The 18019-nt window shown below is 50.7% G+C and overlaps 1 protein-coding gene across 2 annotated transcripts in view; it reads right to left on the bottom strand.

Annotated features, from left to right (window-relative positions):
• grik2 (glutamate receptor, ionotropic, kainate 2) overlaps nucleotides 1-18019 on the bottom strand; it is a 64257-nt gene that overhangs the window by 11961 nt on the left and 34277 nt on the right. For both annotated transcript variants that reach the window (XM_029838349.1, XM_029838350.1), the window contains exons 10-14: nucleotides 14318-14524; nucleotides 13439-13662; nucleotides 10352-10470; nucleotides 8580-8797; nucleotides 5490-5715 (exon numbers count right to left, since the gene is read on the bottom strand). In XM_029838349.1, the coding sequence (XP_029694209.1) occupies nucleotides 5490-5715; nucleotides 8580-8797; nucleotides 10352-10470; nucleotides 13439-13662; nucleotides 14318-14524 (994 nt within the window). The remainder of the gene's footprint in view (nucleotides 1-5489; nucleotides 5716-8579; nucleotides 8798-10351; nucleotides 10471-13438; nucleotides 13663-14317; nucleotides 14525-18019) is intronic.

Raw genomic sequence — 18019 nt, forward strand, 5'->3', positions numbered from 1 at the left:
AAGATTATGTGAAAGTGTTAAGCTGTTAAACGATGCTAATGACTATTTGCCAACAGTGTTTGGGAATATGATTTAATTACTCAGGTTCAGTGTCATAGTTTAGCTCTTCTATTTCTTAAAATGTGTTTATGTGAGCAGAACGTTTGCTTCTCCAATATTCATTTCAGTCCCATAATCATCACTTAGCGTTGTTTTCACTTTGTTCCACACAATATTGCCGCTAATGTCCACCGTTTCCCCGTTGCTGCTGCCACAGGTACAAACACACGGTGAAGCTCAGATGGAAACACCAGCGTAGAGCCGCCATCTCTTCAGAAGACACCTGAAGAACCGTGGTTACACGGAACAGGAAGGAGAACTCGCTTAGCTAGCGCTGAGGATTCACAGCCAACGCTCACACCAGGTGTGGCAACAGAACCAGCAGCTCACGCAGGTGACCCTGAGCTGGGGTCACCTGTGGCTAAGAATGCTGTCAGTACACAGGTGTGAACGTTTCTAGACGTGAAAGATCTCGCCATGTTGTGGCTGTTGCTACGGTTGTTGGTTCCTGGCCCAGCCAGGACCTGAACCGGTCCTAATGTGTCCAGGAGGGTTGAGACGTGTGAAGACAGCGGCTGGTGGTGTGTGAAGGTAGCGCTGCGTCCACAACCAGGGAGGAGACGTCAGTCAGACGTGGACGATGACTGCGTGGGGGGGGCGGGGGGGGTGAAGAAGGCTCCGTTGTCTTCATCGGACTCCTGAGAGGAGCTGAGAAAAGAGCCTCTTAATCTTCTGATTCAGACGGGAGTCGAGAGTCACCTGACAGGCGTCCAAAAGACGCTGTGCAGATGTAATCTGTCAGATCAGAGACCCCCCCCCCCCACACACACACACACACACACCCCCGACACACACACACACACGGAGTGATGTGCTGAAACGCTATTTTTAGACCGGCCATCTATAACAAACACACGTTTGTTTTTGTCACACAAATGAAGGAAGAAATGATCAAACGCTGTAATTACAGACGGCAGCAGAATTCCAGAAATACATTCCCATCCGGAGCAGTTAGCGGCTACAGCGCTCCCAGAACATCTGCCCCGCTCTTTAATAGCCTAGAAAGTTGCTCTGCTCAAAAGTGGTCGCGGGCAACGTGACACGGGTGTGACAGGAAGTGTCACTCAGGCGTGTCACTCCAGTGGGAACGTTGGACGTTCAGAGTGGACGTCTTCATGTCCTGATGAAGACAGCCAGCAGGAACCATCGGGGTCATCTCAGGCTAGCATCTTAGCTGCTATGCTAGCCTGCTGAGCTAGCAAGAGGGAGCGCCACACCCTGGTTAGATGTCCTACTGCCAGCACCCCTCCATCCCATCATCATCCATCCATCCCATCATCACCCCTCCATCCCATCATCACCCCTCCATCCCATCATCATCCATCCATCCCTCCATCATCCATCCATCCCATCATCACCCCTCCATCCCATCATCCATCCATCCATCCATCCATCCATCCATCACCCCTCCATCCCTCCATCATCCATCCATCCATCCCATCATCCATCCATCCATCCATCCATCACCCCTCCATCCCTCCATCATCCATCCATCCATCCCATCATCCATCCATCCCATCATCACCCCTCCATCCCATCATCACCCCTCCATCCCTCCATCATCCATCCATCCCATCATCACCCATCAATCCCATCATCACCCCTCAATCCCATCATCCATCCATCCATCCATCCATCCATCCATCCATCCATCCATCACCCCTCCATCCCTCCATCCATCCATCCATCCATCCCATCATCACCCCTCCATCCCATCATCACCCCTCCATCCCTCCATCATCCATCCATCCCATCATCACCCATCAATCCCATCATCACCCCTCAATCCCATCATCCATCCATCCATCCATCCATCCATCCATCCATCACCCCTCCATCCCTCCATCATCCATCCATCCATCCATCCATCCCATCATCACCCCTCCATCCCATCATCACCCCTCCATCCCTCCATCATCCATCCATCCCATCATCACCCCTCCATCCCATCATCACCCCTCCATCCCTCCATCATCCATCCATCCATCCATCACCCCTCCATCCCTCCATCATCCATCCATCCATCCCATCATCCATCCATCCATCCATCCCATCATCACCCCTCCATCCCATCATCACCCCTCCATCCCTCCATCATCCATCCATCCATCCATCCCATCATCACCCCTCCATCCCATCATCACCTATCCATCCCTCCATCATCCATCCATCCCATCATCACCCCTCAATCCCATCATCAGCCCTCAATCCTATCATCCATCCATCCATCCATCCATCCATCCATCCATCCATCCATCCATCCATCCATCCATCACCCCTCCATCCCTCCATCATCCATCCATCCATCCATCCATCCCATCATCACCCCTCCATCCCATCATCACCTATCCATCCCTCCATCATCCATCCATCCCATCATCACCCCTCAATCCCATCATCCATCCATCCATCCATCCATCCATCCATCCATCCATCCATCACCCCTCCATCCCTCCATCATCCATCCATCCCTCCATCCCTCCATCATCCATCCATCCATCCCTCCATCACCCCTCCATCCCATCATCACCCCTCCATCCCATCATCATCATCCATCCATCCATCATCTCTCCATTCATTGAAAATAACTAAATCATCTGACATGAAGTGTGTGTGTGTGTGTGTGTGTGTGTGTGTGTGTGTGTGTGTGTTGGGGGGGTGGATCAGCCTAATTGGGGGTCCACCGAGGGCTTGTGGAGCCTCCATATCATCAAATGTTGCCCCAAGAATTAGCTGAACGTGTCGCTGGAGGCTCGGTGTCGTTAACACACCATTAACGATGACTAACAGCTGGGAGGTGAAGCGAGTCCGTCCATTACTGCAGCGAGGGGCCGTCGGGGGGCCGTCAGGGGCCCCAGCACTAATGCAGGCCGACACCTTCTCTGCTGCTACTCAATGAGATCCATGTTAAATGGCTGCGCTGCCTGGGAATACCGGGAATACCGGCTGCAGACGGCAAAAGGGTAGTAAAAGGGGAGGATTAGCAATTTAAATACCTTGTTCTGACGGCACGTGAACGAGCCGCCGGGGAGCCATGATGCTAACGCCGCTGCTGTCGTTAGCACCTACACGCTGTGAGGCGCGCCGGCTGGGAGGTGAAAAACGACTTTACCTTTATTCCTCCTCCCCGCACACACACACATGCACACACACATGCACACACACACATGCACACACGCCACAGAGAATTCAGATGCATACGCTAGTAAAATATATGAAATGTCCATTTTATGCTGTAGTCAATAGACAGCATGCATGCAGACATAAAAGCAGGCTCACACACACACACACACACACACACACACACACACACACACACACCTTCAGGACGAGCACATCAGTTAGGAAATGCAATCACCCAGAGCAAATACAGCCCACCTCTGCTGTTTTCCCTCACCGCCACAGTCAGTCACATTAGCGTGTGCTTGTCCACGTGCACACAAACAGCAGAAAATGACCTTGGCAGCGCCCCCCCTCCCCAGAGGGCGGCTTCCTGATCACACCAGAGGGTGTTAACAACATATCCAGTCTGTTCTGGGCACCCTGGACCCTCATTCAGGTGTTTTAGGACCTTTTTAGCATCCTGGAGAAGTTTGGCTGGTGAGAAGCTCCAGTTGAGCCAGCTGCCATTACTGGACCAGCTGCCGTTACTGGACCAGCTGCCATTACTGGACCAGCTGCCATTACTGGACCACCTGCCGTTACTGGACCAGCTGCCATTACTGGACCAGCTGCCATTACTGGACCACCTGCCGTTACTGGACCAGGCTGCTGCCGTTACTGGACCAGCTGCTGTTACTGGACCAGCTGCCGTTACTGGACCAGCTGCCATTACTGGACCAGGCTGCTGCCGTTACTGGACCAGCTGCCATTACTGGACCAGCTGCCGTTACTGGACCAGGCTGCTGCCGTTACTGGACCAGCTGCCATTACTGGACGGACCAGCTGCCATTACTGGACCAGCTGCCGTTACTGGACCAGGCTGCTGCCGTTACTGGACCAGCTGCCATTGCTGGACCAGATGCCATTGCTGGACCAGCTGCCGTTACTGGACCACCTGCCGTTACTGGACCACCTGCCATTACTGGACCAGGCTGCTGCCGTTACTGGACCACCTGCCATTACTGGACCAGCTGCCGTTACTGGACCAGGCTGCTGCCGTTACTGGACCACCTGCCATTACTGGACCAGCCGGCTGCCATTACTCGACCACCTGCCGTTACTGGACCAGCACACTGCCATTATTGGACCAACTAGCTACTGGACCAGCTGCCGTTACTGGACCAGCTGCCATTACTGGACCAGCCCGTTACTGGACCAGCCCGTTACTGGACCAGCTGCCATTACTGGACCAGCTGCCCTTACTGGACGAGCCCGTTACTGGACCAGCTGCCATTACTGGACCAGCTGCCATTACTGGACCAGCTGCCGTTACTGGACCAGCCCGTTACTGGACCAGATGCCGTTACTGGACCAGCTGCCGTTACTGGACCAGCCCGTTACTGGACCAGCCCGTTACTGGACCAGCCTGCTGCAATTACTGGACCAGCTGCCGTTACTGGACCAGCCCGTTACTGGACCAGCCTGCTGCAATTACTGGACCAGCTGCCGTTACTGGACCAGCCCGTTACTAGACCAGCTGCCGTTACTGGACCAGCCCGTTACTGGACCAGCCCGTTACTGGACCAGCCTGCTGCAATTACTGGACCAGCTGCCGTTACTGGACCAGCTGCCATTACTGGACCAGCTGCCGTTACTGGACCAGCCCGTTACTGGACCAGCTTCCATTACTGGACCAGCTTGCTTCCATTACTGGACCAGCCTGCTGCCGTTACTGGACCAGCTTGCTTCCATTACTGGACCAGCTTGCTTCCATTACTGGACCAGCTTGCTTCCATTACTGGACCGGCTGCCATTTCTAGACCAGCCTGCTGCCGTGCCAGCAGGAAGCCGGAATCTCGTCTGGTGGATAAATGTGATTAAAGGTGCCCTTGTTGTGTGAGGTCATCGTGGTCCAGCTCTGGGGGGTTTGTTCTCGCTGTGCTGCTAACAGGATTATGACAATCTCCCACTGAGCCCTATAATCAAATGTAGCACCTCCACACACGCTGGGTCAGGTGACTCGCGGCCCGCTCATCCCTCCTGCTCTGACCTGTTCTGGCCTCAGTCTCTCGGCTTTAATGTCCGAGGAAACTGAGGAAATAGACGTAAACCGATTCGTTACCTTTGCGTTAAACTTTAACCATTATCAATGTGATCTAATTAGTCAGAGCTGAATCAACACTGGCTGCCGTGGTCGCCGGTGGTTCCGGGGCCTCGGGTCAGTTCCGGCAGCGTTCCTCCCACACTCACCTGCCGCTCTTGTCTCACGTCTTCATTAGCGTACGTACCCATGGGGGTTCCCACGCCGTAGGCTTTGGAGTCGATCAGGCCTCCGATCTGGGTGAGGTTGCAGTTCCGCTGAGTGACAAACTCGATGGTGGTGGACTCCATGAGGAAGGCGTAGTCCGAGGTGAGGACGCGCTGGATGCCTTCCTCCACGTTCTTCACCATCACCGTGTGTCTCCGGCTGCTCATGAACTCCCACATCTTGTCGTACGTGGAAATCTTGGTTTTCTGGGGAAAGAAACAGATGCTGAGACGGTCGCAGCAGATGTGTTGGACCAGGACTTATGACTAATCACTTCCAGCAAGTGTCCCGTTCCAGCGGTTCTGCTGGAGCTGGCTCTCCTCACCTTCTGCTGCTTCAGCCGCGGCCACGCCGGCTGTAGCCGCCGCGCATGCTAAGTGTCGGCAGCGGAGCAGCAGCCTGCTTTTATATTCACACCTGCGATGGCGGCGGAACATCGCGGTGCGCCGCCTCTCCGGGGAAGCAGAGTTGAAGCCATTTGAAACCTAATTAAGTCACATCTTGAAGGTCCTGCCCGCCATTATTGTGTGTAATGACTTTTCGTGGTCGGTCGATATTTTAGATCAGCTGGCTGATTTGCAGAGTGCCTATCAGAATCTTTCGGAGTCACCCTTGACAAATCAGCCGATTGAGCGTACCGGCTCCAGACTGCTGATAAGGCGCGGCGGTGCTGTGAATGCACGGCGAGCAGATAACCACCTGCACTCCAAGCCGGGTGGAAAGCCCAGGTGGGCGTCCCAGATCCTGATGGGATTCAGCAGAAGGATGGAGGAAGAGCGGAGAGCTGCTGGTCTCTGTGGGTCAGATCCGCCTGTCCTCTCAGCCAGCGCGTCAACACTGGTGGGGATGAAGGTCAAGAGCAGGAACCCACCTCGTCTGCTCCTGCTCAGCCTCCCCTCAAGTCCCCTTCCCGTGGTCCACCTTCATACTACAATGTGCCATCGTTTCAGCTCGTTCTCTGTGTTAGTTCGTCATGTTCGGCTTCTTTTGTGCATCTTTTGTCCTCAAGCTTCACGCCTGACATTGACGTTTACAGAACACATCTATGCTTCAACATTTATACCACTTCTTTGTGAAACAAAGCTTATTTACCATGTTATTAATGTTATTTCCTGTTATGAATATGATTCGCTGTCTTATCTCATGTTATTAATATAGTTTACTGTGTTATTTTCTCTTATTAACATTATTTACTTGTTATTTTCTGTTATTAACGTTATTTGCTTGTTATTTTCTATTATTAACATTATTTACTGTCTTATTTCATGTTATTAACATTGTTCACAGTGTTATTTTCTGTTATTAACATTATTTGCTTGTTATTTTCTATTATTAACATTATTTACTGTCTTATTTCATGTTATTAACATTGTTCACAGTGTTATTTTCTGGTTTTAACATGATTTACTTTGCTGCAATTGTCTTTTTTTTCCCAGGGGAAGGGTCAGTACCACTGGAATGTTTGTTAAACTTACATCTGCTTTCATACGTTCAGATTTCACTTGACTTTTCCTGACTTCTCCACCGCGAACGTTCTGACCCTGAACCGGGACAGGAACCCATATTTTTTATCAAGCAAATGCAGACCGCGGTGGGAAATGGCTGGAATTGCATGTTGCATAAACAACACGGAGGGTTCCCCCACCACGTTCTCCCACCACGTTCCCCCACCACGTTCCCCCACCACGTTCTACAAAGATGTTCTTTGAACAATGAGCATGAACACAGGAACACAGCAGAAAAGATCAGCCTGACAGCTTGCCTCCACAATCCAGACCTGCAGCTGTTCCCAGCTGTGGATCTCCAGGCGTGTGGCTACACTGTTTATCCTTGCTAATCACATGTTTGGTCTGGTGTCGCCTGCAGACATGCGGTCGCGTATGGCGGCTCCCATTATACACAGGGACACACACCTCACACTCCATAAGAGGGTGTAGTAGCCAAAGAGCAAACAATGCCGGTATGTGTGTGTGTGTGTGTGTGTTTCAGTAATCAGTGGTTCTCCTGCAGCATGAGGACCTTCCTGGCAGGAGGGACTCTGATGCTTCAGCTCTCTTTCACGCTTCCATAATTAGTCACCACTGATGATGGTTTCAGACCCCATCATCAGTGGAGCTGAAGTCTGATGCAACTGTTCAAGTGAGTCAACCAACCGGCCTGTCTCTCTCTCACACACACACACACACACACACACACACACACGCACACACACACACACACACACACACACACACACACACACACACTCATGGCTGTTCTTCTTAGGTTAGCAGGAGATTCTACAGGAGGGTGTGTGATGAAGGAACCGATGGAATGAATGAAGGATTAATGAATCTGACTAACGGACACACGTCTTCCTTCATAGTTGTTACATTTTGAGCTCAGTCGACAGACAAAGAGCCGGCGTGTGATGACAGTTGAAAACAGGAACAAAACGACAGTCCGGAAGCAGTTTGAGTAGCAATGACAGACTGTCAGAAAGCTCCAATAAACAGGGAAGAGTTCTGCTGGAAGTCTTCAAAGTTTGGAATTAGGTGGTTCTGGACCTGGAGCAGGCTCTGAGGTCTGGTTGTTTCTGACCATCTGCTGGTGTGACTGGATCAGTTTGGGCTGGATCGGATTTCAAAGTTAGCTTAAAGCCTGAAGATGCTTTCTGGCAGCCATTAATCTGGCTAATCATCCTGAAGCAAAGTCCTCAACAGGGGTCATGTGGACTGATCCTCCCAACCACAGAGGTGTGATGTCACAGGACCAACATACATGTGTTGAACAATCACTTTTGAAGAGCGTAACAAATTGCTAACCTCAAGAATACAAAGAAGACGTTGCTACAGAGATGGGTTTGACCATTGGTACCACTACAGAAGGTCAGAGGTCACCTTCTGTCATCTCTATTCCATCAGAAACCGTTAATTTTGTCACCTTTGTGGCCTGTTTTGCATCATCTGCTGCAGCTGCTGAGGGTTTGGGAGATAACTGGATACCAGTACTGGCCCGATCCATTGGACTGGGACTCTGTGGAACAGCTAAAAGCTAAAATGATCCTGATCAACATTTGTTTGCCACCAACCTTGAAGAAGGTCATGGTGGAGCCGTCTTCCACCACACCGTACTCTATCTTGGTCTGCTTGGCCAGGTCGTCGGCAGAGTCGATGGGCGACTCCATCCTCTCCACGGTCAGGAAGGCTGCCAAGTTCGCCGTGTAGGAGGAGATGATGATGAGGGTGAAAAACCACCAGATTCCTCCTACAATTCTGGTGGAGAGGGCTTTGGGCATGAGCTCAGATCCTGGACGAGAGGAGCAGAGGAAGTGGTGAGGCCTGGAACAGGACTCTGCAGGACAGGGGTACCACCCCGGCCATGTCTGGCCTCTAGATTCCACACTGACACAAGCGAGGAGCCTCGAGCCTGGATGAGGCCACGTCTATCCCATGTTTTGACATCGAGACGGACTAACTGAACATTCTGTTGTGACCTCAGAAGCATTAGCATTGGTAGCTAACTGGTATAGCTGCTGAATTAACTAATACTGTGCCTGGAAGCAGAAATGTTTTCACTTTCGACTACTAGTTTACTAGCTTCCTCAGCGTGGACCAGTTGTCCAGTGGACCTTCTGTATCGCAGCAATGGGGAAAAAACTCCACCTGCCCAGGTTGTAACCAGGCAGACATGAGTTGCCATTAGCAACCCAAAAAATTCTTGGTGTCATATCTCTTATGTACAAACTGGATTTCAGGCCGACCTCAGGTCTCGGGCCCCCTTCCTCCGAAGCTCAGCTCAAAATTAGGTTGAGAATAGATTTGATCAGCTAACAAAAAAGGGATGTGGACATCAACCATGTTTGGGCCCTCAGGCATCCACTCTATCCTGATGCTCACACATTCACACACACCAGAGACTCACACACAGTTACACACAGACACACACTCTCTCTTTTGTTAGTGGTGTAGTGGAGCCATCACTGGGTTCTAAAGTGGAACATCTAAACTTTGCTCCACTTCAGAGACCAGTAAAGGAACGAGAGCCTGGTTGGGGCTGACTGTCATGTACCCAAGGTAACGTCATGACCAAAAGGCACATCCCACAGTTTTCCTGGGGGGGTGGGAGCAGGCACCAGGCAAGGGGGCCTCTGGCAGCTGTGAATGAGTCTAGTCTGAAAGATCTTCTTCATCTGTCCTGTGAACCCTGCGCCTGCAACCCTTCGACACTAGCAGCACCGTCTTTGTTGCTGTCCTGTCCACATGGGACAAAGCTGTCGGTGGGATCGGGCCCCCCACCGGCAGGGGAGGGGGGGACCCCTGCGGGTGTGAGTGCACCTCAGGCGGCACGTTCTCTCTACGTCGGCCTAGCTAGAGCTGAAAGGGTCAAAGGTTGTTGCCTGGTAACAAATGTATTGGTCAGACGAGTGATTAAATGAGGAGTACATGCTCACTGCGCATTTAGTGCCGGTTAGTCTAAAAAGCCTCTTTCACCAGTTCCAACTGTGGTGAAGCAGCCACTGAAACCAGCTGAAACTGGAAATATTCCAGTCCGAGGACAGAAACAATGAGTTCCCCCGACTTGCACCGTTCAGACCAGACGTCATGCTCGAGTTGTTGTTAATACCGCACCGCTTCCACGGACACGTGCATGTTAACCAGATAATGGCGTAGAGTGGGAGGGGCCAAAGAACATGCAAGGGCACAGAGCTGCCGTCGTCTTGAAATTATTGAAACTACAGCTTCATGCACAGAGGCCCCCATGCATGGCCAAGGGCCCGGTCAAAGGTCATGTCTGACCCCCAGCAAAACAGTGGAATGGCTCAGAAAGGAGGGTGGGGGAGGGGCAGGCAGAGGCGTCTACCTTGCTGCATGAGAGCTCCAACTCCGAACCAGAAACTATTTAGCAGGGTGAAATTGTTTTCCACTACATCCGAGTCAGGGTTGCAAGGGTGGGGGTTATACCACTCGTAGGGACTAAACCTGCGACAGTTAACAGAAAACACACATACAGTCGATTTATGTTGACCACAGAGGCACAAAGACAACAACAGACCAGAGTCACCGTCCCACCTGTGGAGACAAGGAGAGACAGGAAGGGTTAGCCAGGGAAAAGGTCAGAGAAAAGGTGCTCCGGACAGGCGTAGGTCCTAACACTGCACCACATTCAGTCATTAGGTCATCCCTTCACATCCCATGACCTCAGAGAGTGAGCGTGTCCTCTAGGCTTCACAAAAAAAGCTAAACCTGAGCTCTGAACCCAAACACACACATGGTTCCAGGTCTCAGCAGTCGTGCTGTGAAAATGAGTCGTGGTGGAGGCGTGTTCATGTCAAAGGCAGTTCCCTCTGTCATTTAATCAGCGGCGTCTGAAAATAGCTCTATTGTTAGCCCAGAAAAGAAGTAATAATCCTGGTAATCTTGAAGGAGCATTAATATTCAGCAGATCAAACGGTTCATTCCCATCATGCCCACGACGGCCCTGGCACTCCTCCTCACTCTCCAGCAGAGTGATTTCTCATTTATTCATATTAAATAAAAGTGACAGTACATTAGTAAAGGTTGATTGGGCTACAATTAAGCATCCTGACCTGATTTGGGTTTGTGCTGAAGTCGAGGGGGGAGCTGCCGTCTTATCTTGACTCAAGCTGTTTAAGCGACACCAGGGTTCGGCTAATCAAATTGTGATGCTCAGCACGCTTCTGTTCCCTGAGCTGGAAGTCAAGAAAAGGAGACCCAGCGTCTGCACGGAGGGGCTGCTCCTGCTCTGTGTGGGGGGTTGATCCTGTGGTCGCGCTTTCTACTATATGAAGCTATGGAAGAGTATTGGGTCACAGCGTCCTGATGGGCTTTTCTGTGCTATCATGGTTAGCGCTGTAGCTCCTGATGGGGAGCAGCCCAGCTGGAGGACGTGTGACCTGAAATCAATCAGCCTGTTCACTCAATTTGCTGCAGATTTGCTAGCTTGTCAGTTTGCTCTGCTAAATTGGGTTCATCTGAACTGCGACCTTGTTCTGGGACATCTTACGACGTGACACCAGCGAGGGTCTCCTCCAGCCGTGGCAAAGCAAGCCAAACCCAAACCACAGATGAGTGACGTTATCAGGATCACGCTAGCAAACGGGAGCGGGAGGGGGGAGTCGCTGCCGGGAGAGCCCGACACAGAGGACGGCGCTGTCATCCTGGACAACGCTGCACGTCCACACATCAAGTTTGGTTTCCTTTTTGTTTAAACGCCAATGCTAGCCATGAAATGCTAATTATCAGTGAAATACAATGATTTCTTTGCTAGCCAAACACAAATGAGATGTGTTTCCTGTCTCTACTGGAGTGTCTCTCTGATCCTTTGTGATTCTAAAAAAGAATATTTGTGATGACACTGAAACCTAAACAGACAGACCCCGTCGCTGATTGTTAGTTATGTTCAGAAAATTAGCTCAGCGATGATGGAGGTGGAGCACAGGTGGTCAGAAGCAGCTGCATTTACGCTGACCCGAGTATTAACGTGACTAACAGAGGCACAAACATCAGACGTTGACCAAGCAGCATGTGTGAAGGGTGCGTGAGGCTGGCTAAGCATGCAGGTGTACCCAGCATGCACCTGTGCAGCAGGACAGAAGGAAGGAAGGGACAGAGCGAAGGGGAACCGACACACTTACCTAGACACGCGTGAGCTGAACGCGTCAGCTGCATATTCTGAGCCAACTTAGATGACAGTTGTCGCTTTTATTCTCTTGTGTGATCATAACGCCAGGAACATCAGACGGCGCCGTTAACGCTGAAACTGTCAGGTGTGCTGAGAGTTTTAGAGTTAACCTGGGCTTTTCTTTCTTTTGTCTTTCTTCAGCACGCTTCAGAACGCAGAACCAGCCGGAGCAGAACTGGGCCTATTTTGGTCCTCAAACCCGGTGGAGTGGATTACCCTTCAAAACAATCCCACAATGCACCTGTTCCCCCCAGACATGCGGAATAAAGCGTGCTGATCAGGATTATGAGAAGGATCTGGTGTTGGAGACAGAAAGATCTAGTAGAACCAGACTGTTCCTCAGCGTGAAGAAAACAAGAGAAGAGAAAAGAAGACAGCATGAACACTAAGAGGGCGGGGGGGGGGGGGGGGGGGGTGTCGAGCTACAGACATCCCACATATAGTCACAAACACACACCCAAACAAGAGGACAGTCAGACACACGTCTGTGCTGGGTCTGGACCGTCTCTGGTCCTCTGGTCCAGACCCAGCTGGTCCTCTGGTCCAGACCCAGCTGGTCCTCTCCTGTGGTCTGCAGGAGACGAGCTGGACCGACCTCGACCTCGGCCGGTTCTGAGCTGCTCTCAGGTCATGAAAGACTTGATCTCACTGCTCTACACATTTCTGGTGATCATACTGAGCCCTATTCTCAGTAGACGTTAATCCCGGTCCCACATTAGCTCCGTTCACACATGAACCTCTCCTCCGGTTCCTGCAAATGTCCAGCTGGGGTTTCCCCCGGGTGATGAACACCGCTGGTGTTCTGCTGCTGCTCTGGAGGGTCTCCTGCTGGAGTCACACTCCCAGCTCCGTCTGTAAATGGCAGCCAGCAGGATTAAATCCTGTTCTTGGATTTAATCCTGATTAACTCCGGATTACAGTGAATGTGTGAAAGGAACTATGGAGAGACAAACACGTGCACACCCCCGTTTGCAGAGCTGAGGGCACTAAAGTGTCGGAATCTGACAACCTGGGGAGGAAAATACATCCCTGCAAGCAGAAAACTCTTCTCCAAAGTGCAGATGTTCTGATCTTTGTGTTCTCCAAACATGTTCACTGACACCCGGTAGCAGAACACACATCAGTGCTAGAGAGCGCCCTCCTGTAATTAGCCTGTAATTAGCCTGTAATTAGCCTGATGGGAAAACCTGAGCTAGACATGTGACTGACCGTGTGAAGCTGTGACCTCTGGAGGTGACATGTTACCTGGCTATGACAAACAGCACACAACTGACACCCAAGTAAGCCAGCAGAATATACATCCAGATATCAGGCGAGAGGGGGTTGAGGAAGGAGAAGACCCCAGGGTTGGTCCCGTTGGGCTTGCGGTACAGTATACTTATACCCAGCGTCATGAAGGGCTTGGAGAAGTCGATAACCTTCTCCCGGACGTAGGTGATGGCGAGAGGAGCCACCGCCAAGTCAGCTCTCTGTCAACAGACAAGAGAAAAAGAGGTTTGACCCTCAGATTAAAGAGCAGGAACAGCGAGAGGAACGTGCTGGTACCTTCAATCCCCCAAATGAACCTGAGAACGTTCCTTCCAGAAGCACTTATTTTAGATTCAGGAGGTGTTTAAGGCCCAGCCAGTAAATTCAGGTGAGCCTATCTGGAGCTGATGCTCGTGTAGCTGGTGGCAGTTAATAAATCTCAGGGTGCTTTGTGACTATTAATGCTAAACATTCACAACAAGGTCAAATGGCTCATTTCTCAAACATCGGTTGGGTATCAGGGAGGTTGCATTTATCATTCGCTCCTCGCTCTGCTGGAATCTCTGCATGGGTGTATCCGTCATCTCTGGACACGACGGCACCTTCACAGCACCTGCCGCCACCAGGAGGCGTTCACTCCACAGCTTCAGACATGCTAACGATCATCTCACTAAACCCCTGAGGCATGTTTAATACTTGGTCCACACCCGAGACCCCTGAGCCAAAGGACAGTCCAAAGAGGAGCATCCAGCTACATTAGCATCTTTGTTCAAGTGGGCGCTAAACTGAGCTTCAGAAGATCTTAAACATTGTTTTGGTATCTGGAGAAGCTCCAGGTTTGAAAGCATGACACATTCACTCGGTTCAAGGACTCACGTGGTCCATCAGCTCCTTGACCATTCCATTCCACTGGCCCGTGGTCTCATCCTGGTATCCATACTTCCCGTCTTCAACCAGGTGGACCTCGTACGTGAAGCCCAGGATGCTGGCCAGTTCCTTCAGCAGGTCCATGCAGTAGCCCTCAAAGCGCTCGTTGCCGTACAGCGGCTTGTCAGATTTCTTGAACATGACGTACGGTTCCTCCTGCCGGGGCGACAGAGGAGGAAGTCTGAGTCTCACGGCATCTTTTAGCTTCCCGATAAGGCCGTCTCATGTGAGCGATACGCTTGTGGAGACCAAAATGTTATTTGTGCGTGCACTCTCTGCTGCTCCCACCGTGCCAGCAGGGTGGGCGCGGAGTGAGCTGTGACCGTAATAAGAGATAATCCTCCGTATCACTGACTGCGCGCTGCTCTCAGGCTCAGCAGGCTGGATCTGGGCCCAGACCCGGCTAACAGGAGCCAGCGCGTTGTGTCAATAAGATAAGAGACACTGACAGACGGACACGAGCACGAGCCGTGTTCGGGCTAACAGCCTAGCTAATGTCTTCTTTAGTGCCACTGCCAGGCCCTCCTCCTCTGTCCTCCTCCAGGCCTGCCCACACACTCCCTGTCTGCCTCAGCCTGCCCCCACACCTCCACACCTTCATTTCCCTGTTGACACAATCCGACCATGCAGAGAATATGGACATGGGAGGAAAAGAGGCGGAGCATCTGAGCATGGTCAAATGTAGCCACGACTTTAATGAACCTACACCAGAACCCAGTCAGACCCCCCACACCCACCGGTTAGAGCCACTTCAGTAGCTTTAACTGTAGGATAAAGAATAAAGGCTGAGATATTGTCAGACCTCCGATCTCATGTGAGAGAAGAGGATTTGAAAGATCTGGAAAGTTCCGTCTGAGAAGAGCTACGCTGTTTTTACGGTGTGAGAAACTAATGGCAGATGAGTGTTTTCCTGGAAGATAATGAAAATGAGGCTGTGAGTCCAGACAGCTGTGTCACCAACGCCTCCGCCGTGGGAGTTACTGCTCTCAACACAACCGCTGCCGCATCCAGGTGAGCACAGCTGTCTCGCTACCGCTGTCACCATGGAAACCCAAACACCGCTCCAGTGGTGACTGTGACAGACAGGCGGCGTCACTCGTCCGCACTGTCAGTACCTGCAGAGCGTAGCATTTACTATGTAATTAAGCTAAACCACTGTCGTAACACATGTCGTAACACGTGTCATAACACACTAATCATTACTCTGCTGTCTGATGTGTCCTGAGAGTAACAGCGTCTGACCTCTGACCTCCCACCAACCGTGAAAGCCTGGAATTATCAGGGGATGTCCCCTGGACTCGGTGGAGGTGGTGGGAAACGGGAGGATGATAGCTAAGCTGTCAGCCATGTTGAACAACACGTCCCACCTCCTACAGGACACCCTGGCAGCACTGGGCAGCTCCTTCAGCACAATAAACATGACGCCCGCTAGCACAATCTGAATATTATATATTCTGGGATGTATATTGTATTCACCCTCTCTACTATGTACAGGTATACAGGGGGCGAGTATCCATTTACCTGGATTATTGTAAATATACATCCTCTTTGTATATTCCAAATCCTATTCTCTTCGATTTTATCTTATTTTTCTCTGCGTGCTCTTGCTGTTGTTGCACTGTAAATGTCCCCGTGTGGGACATTAAAGGACCTGAATCTGAATCAGAATCTGAAACATTTGCTCGGCAGAGCAGCGTTCGTCCTGTGGTGCCTGTAAACGTTCTCCAGGTCCTGAGGACACCTCCAGGTCCTGAGGACACCTCCAGGTCCACAGGGCACCTCCAGGTCCTGAGGATACCTCCAGGTCCTGAGGACACCTCCAGGTCCACAGGACACCTCCAGGTCCTGAGGACACCTCCAGGTCCACAGGGCACCTCCAGGTCCTGAGGACACCAGGTCGAGGACTCACACACAAGCCACAACAATCTGCTGGAACAGCTCTGAAGCGTCGCTGGATGTGTCCATCAGCCGGCCCCTGGACCCTGATTAAGGCTCTGATCACGCCTCCAGGAGGACGGGACAGGTGGACCCTGTCTGTCTGTCTGTCTCTTTATGTCAGTAATAATAATCAATAAGTTCAGGCTTCACTCAGAATAAACACCCACGTTTATAGACCAGTCAGTTTCATCTGGCTCTGTGTGAACGGACTCATGTAACGTTTTCCACAGGTGATTTTTGGGAGTTCAGGGTTCGCTGGTTCAGTTTAATGATCCGCAGGCAGAAGCAGTTGAGCTGCGCTAAACATTTATTCTGGGCGTATTGATTGTGTTCAGAACCAGAAGACCTGCAGCCTCTCGCTGTGGCACCATCGTATCACCTGCATGAGGTTTAACAGAGCTACTGTTCAGGACTCAACGTGACTCTGCTTTAGAGCGTTTCCAACAGGAAACAGAACCATAACACAAAGTAACTTTTACAGCTAATAGTCTCAGAAACTCTGTGGAGCTGAGCTCTGACCTGCTGACTGAGGATCTATTGAGTCCACTTCAGTGATTCATTGAAAACAACCAGAGGGCTGAACAACAAGTAACCAATCCAATAAAAGACAATCAGAGAACAACACCAGCAAGAACGAACCGTCCCAGAAGCACAGATACGTCACCATTTCACATCGCTGCTTTATGTCTGCATTTGTTTACCCCCCCTGTGTGTTACTCTGTGTGTGTCTGAAGGTGCAGCGAGTGTTTGTTTCACCTCACCTGTGGCCTGAATCCACATGTTCGGACCTTATCACATCGAATCGCATCACATCTTATCGTATCGCATTGCATCATATCGCATTGTATCGCATCGTATTGCATCGTATCGCATCACATCTTATCGTATTGCATTGCATCATATCGCATTGTATCGCATCGTATTGCGTCGTATCGCATTGTATCACATCGCAGCGCATCGTGTCGCCTTGTATCACATCGTATCACATTGTATCACATCGAATCGCATCACATCTTATCGTATCGCATCGCATTGTATCGCATCGTATCGCATCGTATCGCATCGTATCACATCGCATCGCATTGCATCACATCGCAGCGCATCGTATCGCATTGTATCATATCGCATTGTATCATATCGCATTGTATCGCATCATATCGAATTGTATCACATCGTATCGCATTGCATCACATCGTATCGCATTGTATCATATCACATCATATCGCATTGTATCGCATCGTATCACATTGTATCGCATCGTATCGAATTGTATCGCATTGTATCACATCGTATCGCATTGTATCACATCATATCACATTGTATCACATCGCAGCGCATCGTAGTGCATTGCATCGTATCACATTGTATCGTATTGTATCGCATCGTATGGCATCGTATCACATTGTATCACATCGCAGCGCATCGCATTGTATCACATTGTATCACATCGCAGTGCATCGTAGTGCATTGCATCGTATCACATTGTATCATATCGCATTGTATCGTATTGTATCACATCGTATCGCATTGTATCACATCATATCCCATTGTATCACATTGCAACGCATCGCATCGTATCGCATTGTATCACATCGTGTCGCATTGCATCACATCGTATCGCATTGCATCACATCGTGTCGCATTGCATCACATCGTATCGCATTGCATCACATCGTTTCGCATTGTATCACATCATATCACATTGTATCACAT

This window comes from Takifugu rubripes, chromosome 7 (genome assembly GCF_901000725.2).
Source record: "Takifugu rubripes chromosome 7, fTakRub1.2, whole genome shotgun sequence".
In the NCBI taxonomy this organism is placed as follows: domain Eukaryota; kingdom Metazoa; phylum Chordata; class Actinopteri; order Tetraodontiformes; family Tetraodontidae; genus Takifugu; species Takifugu rubripes.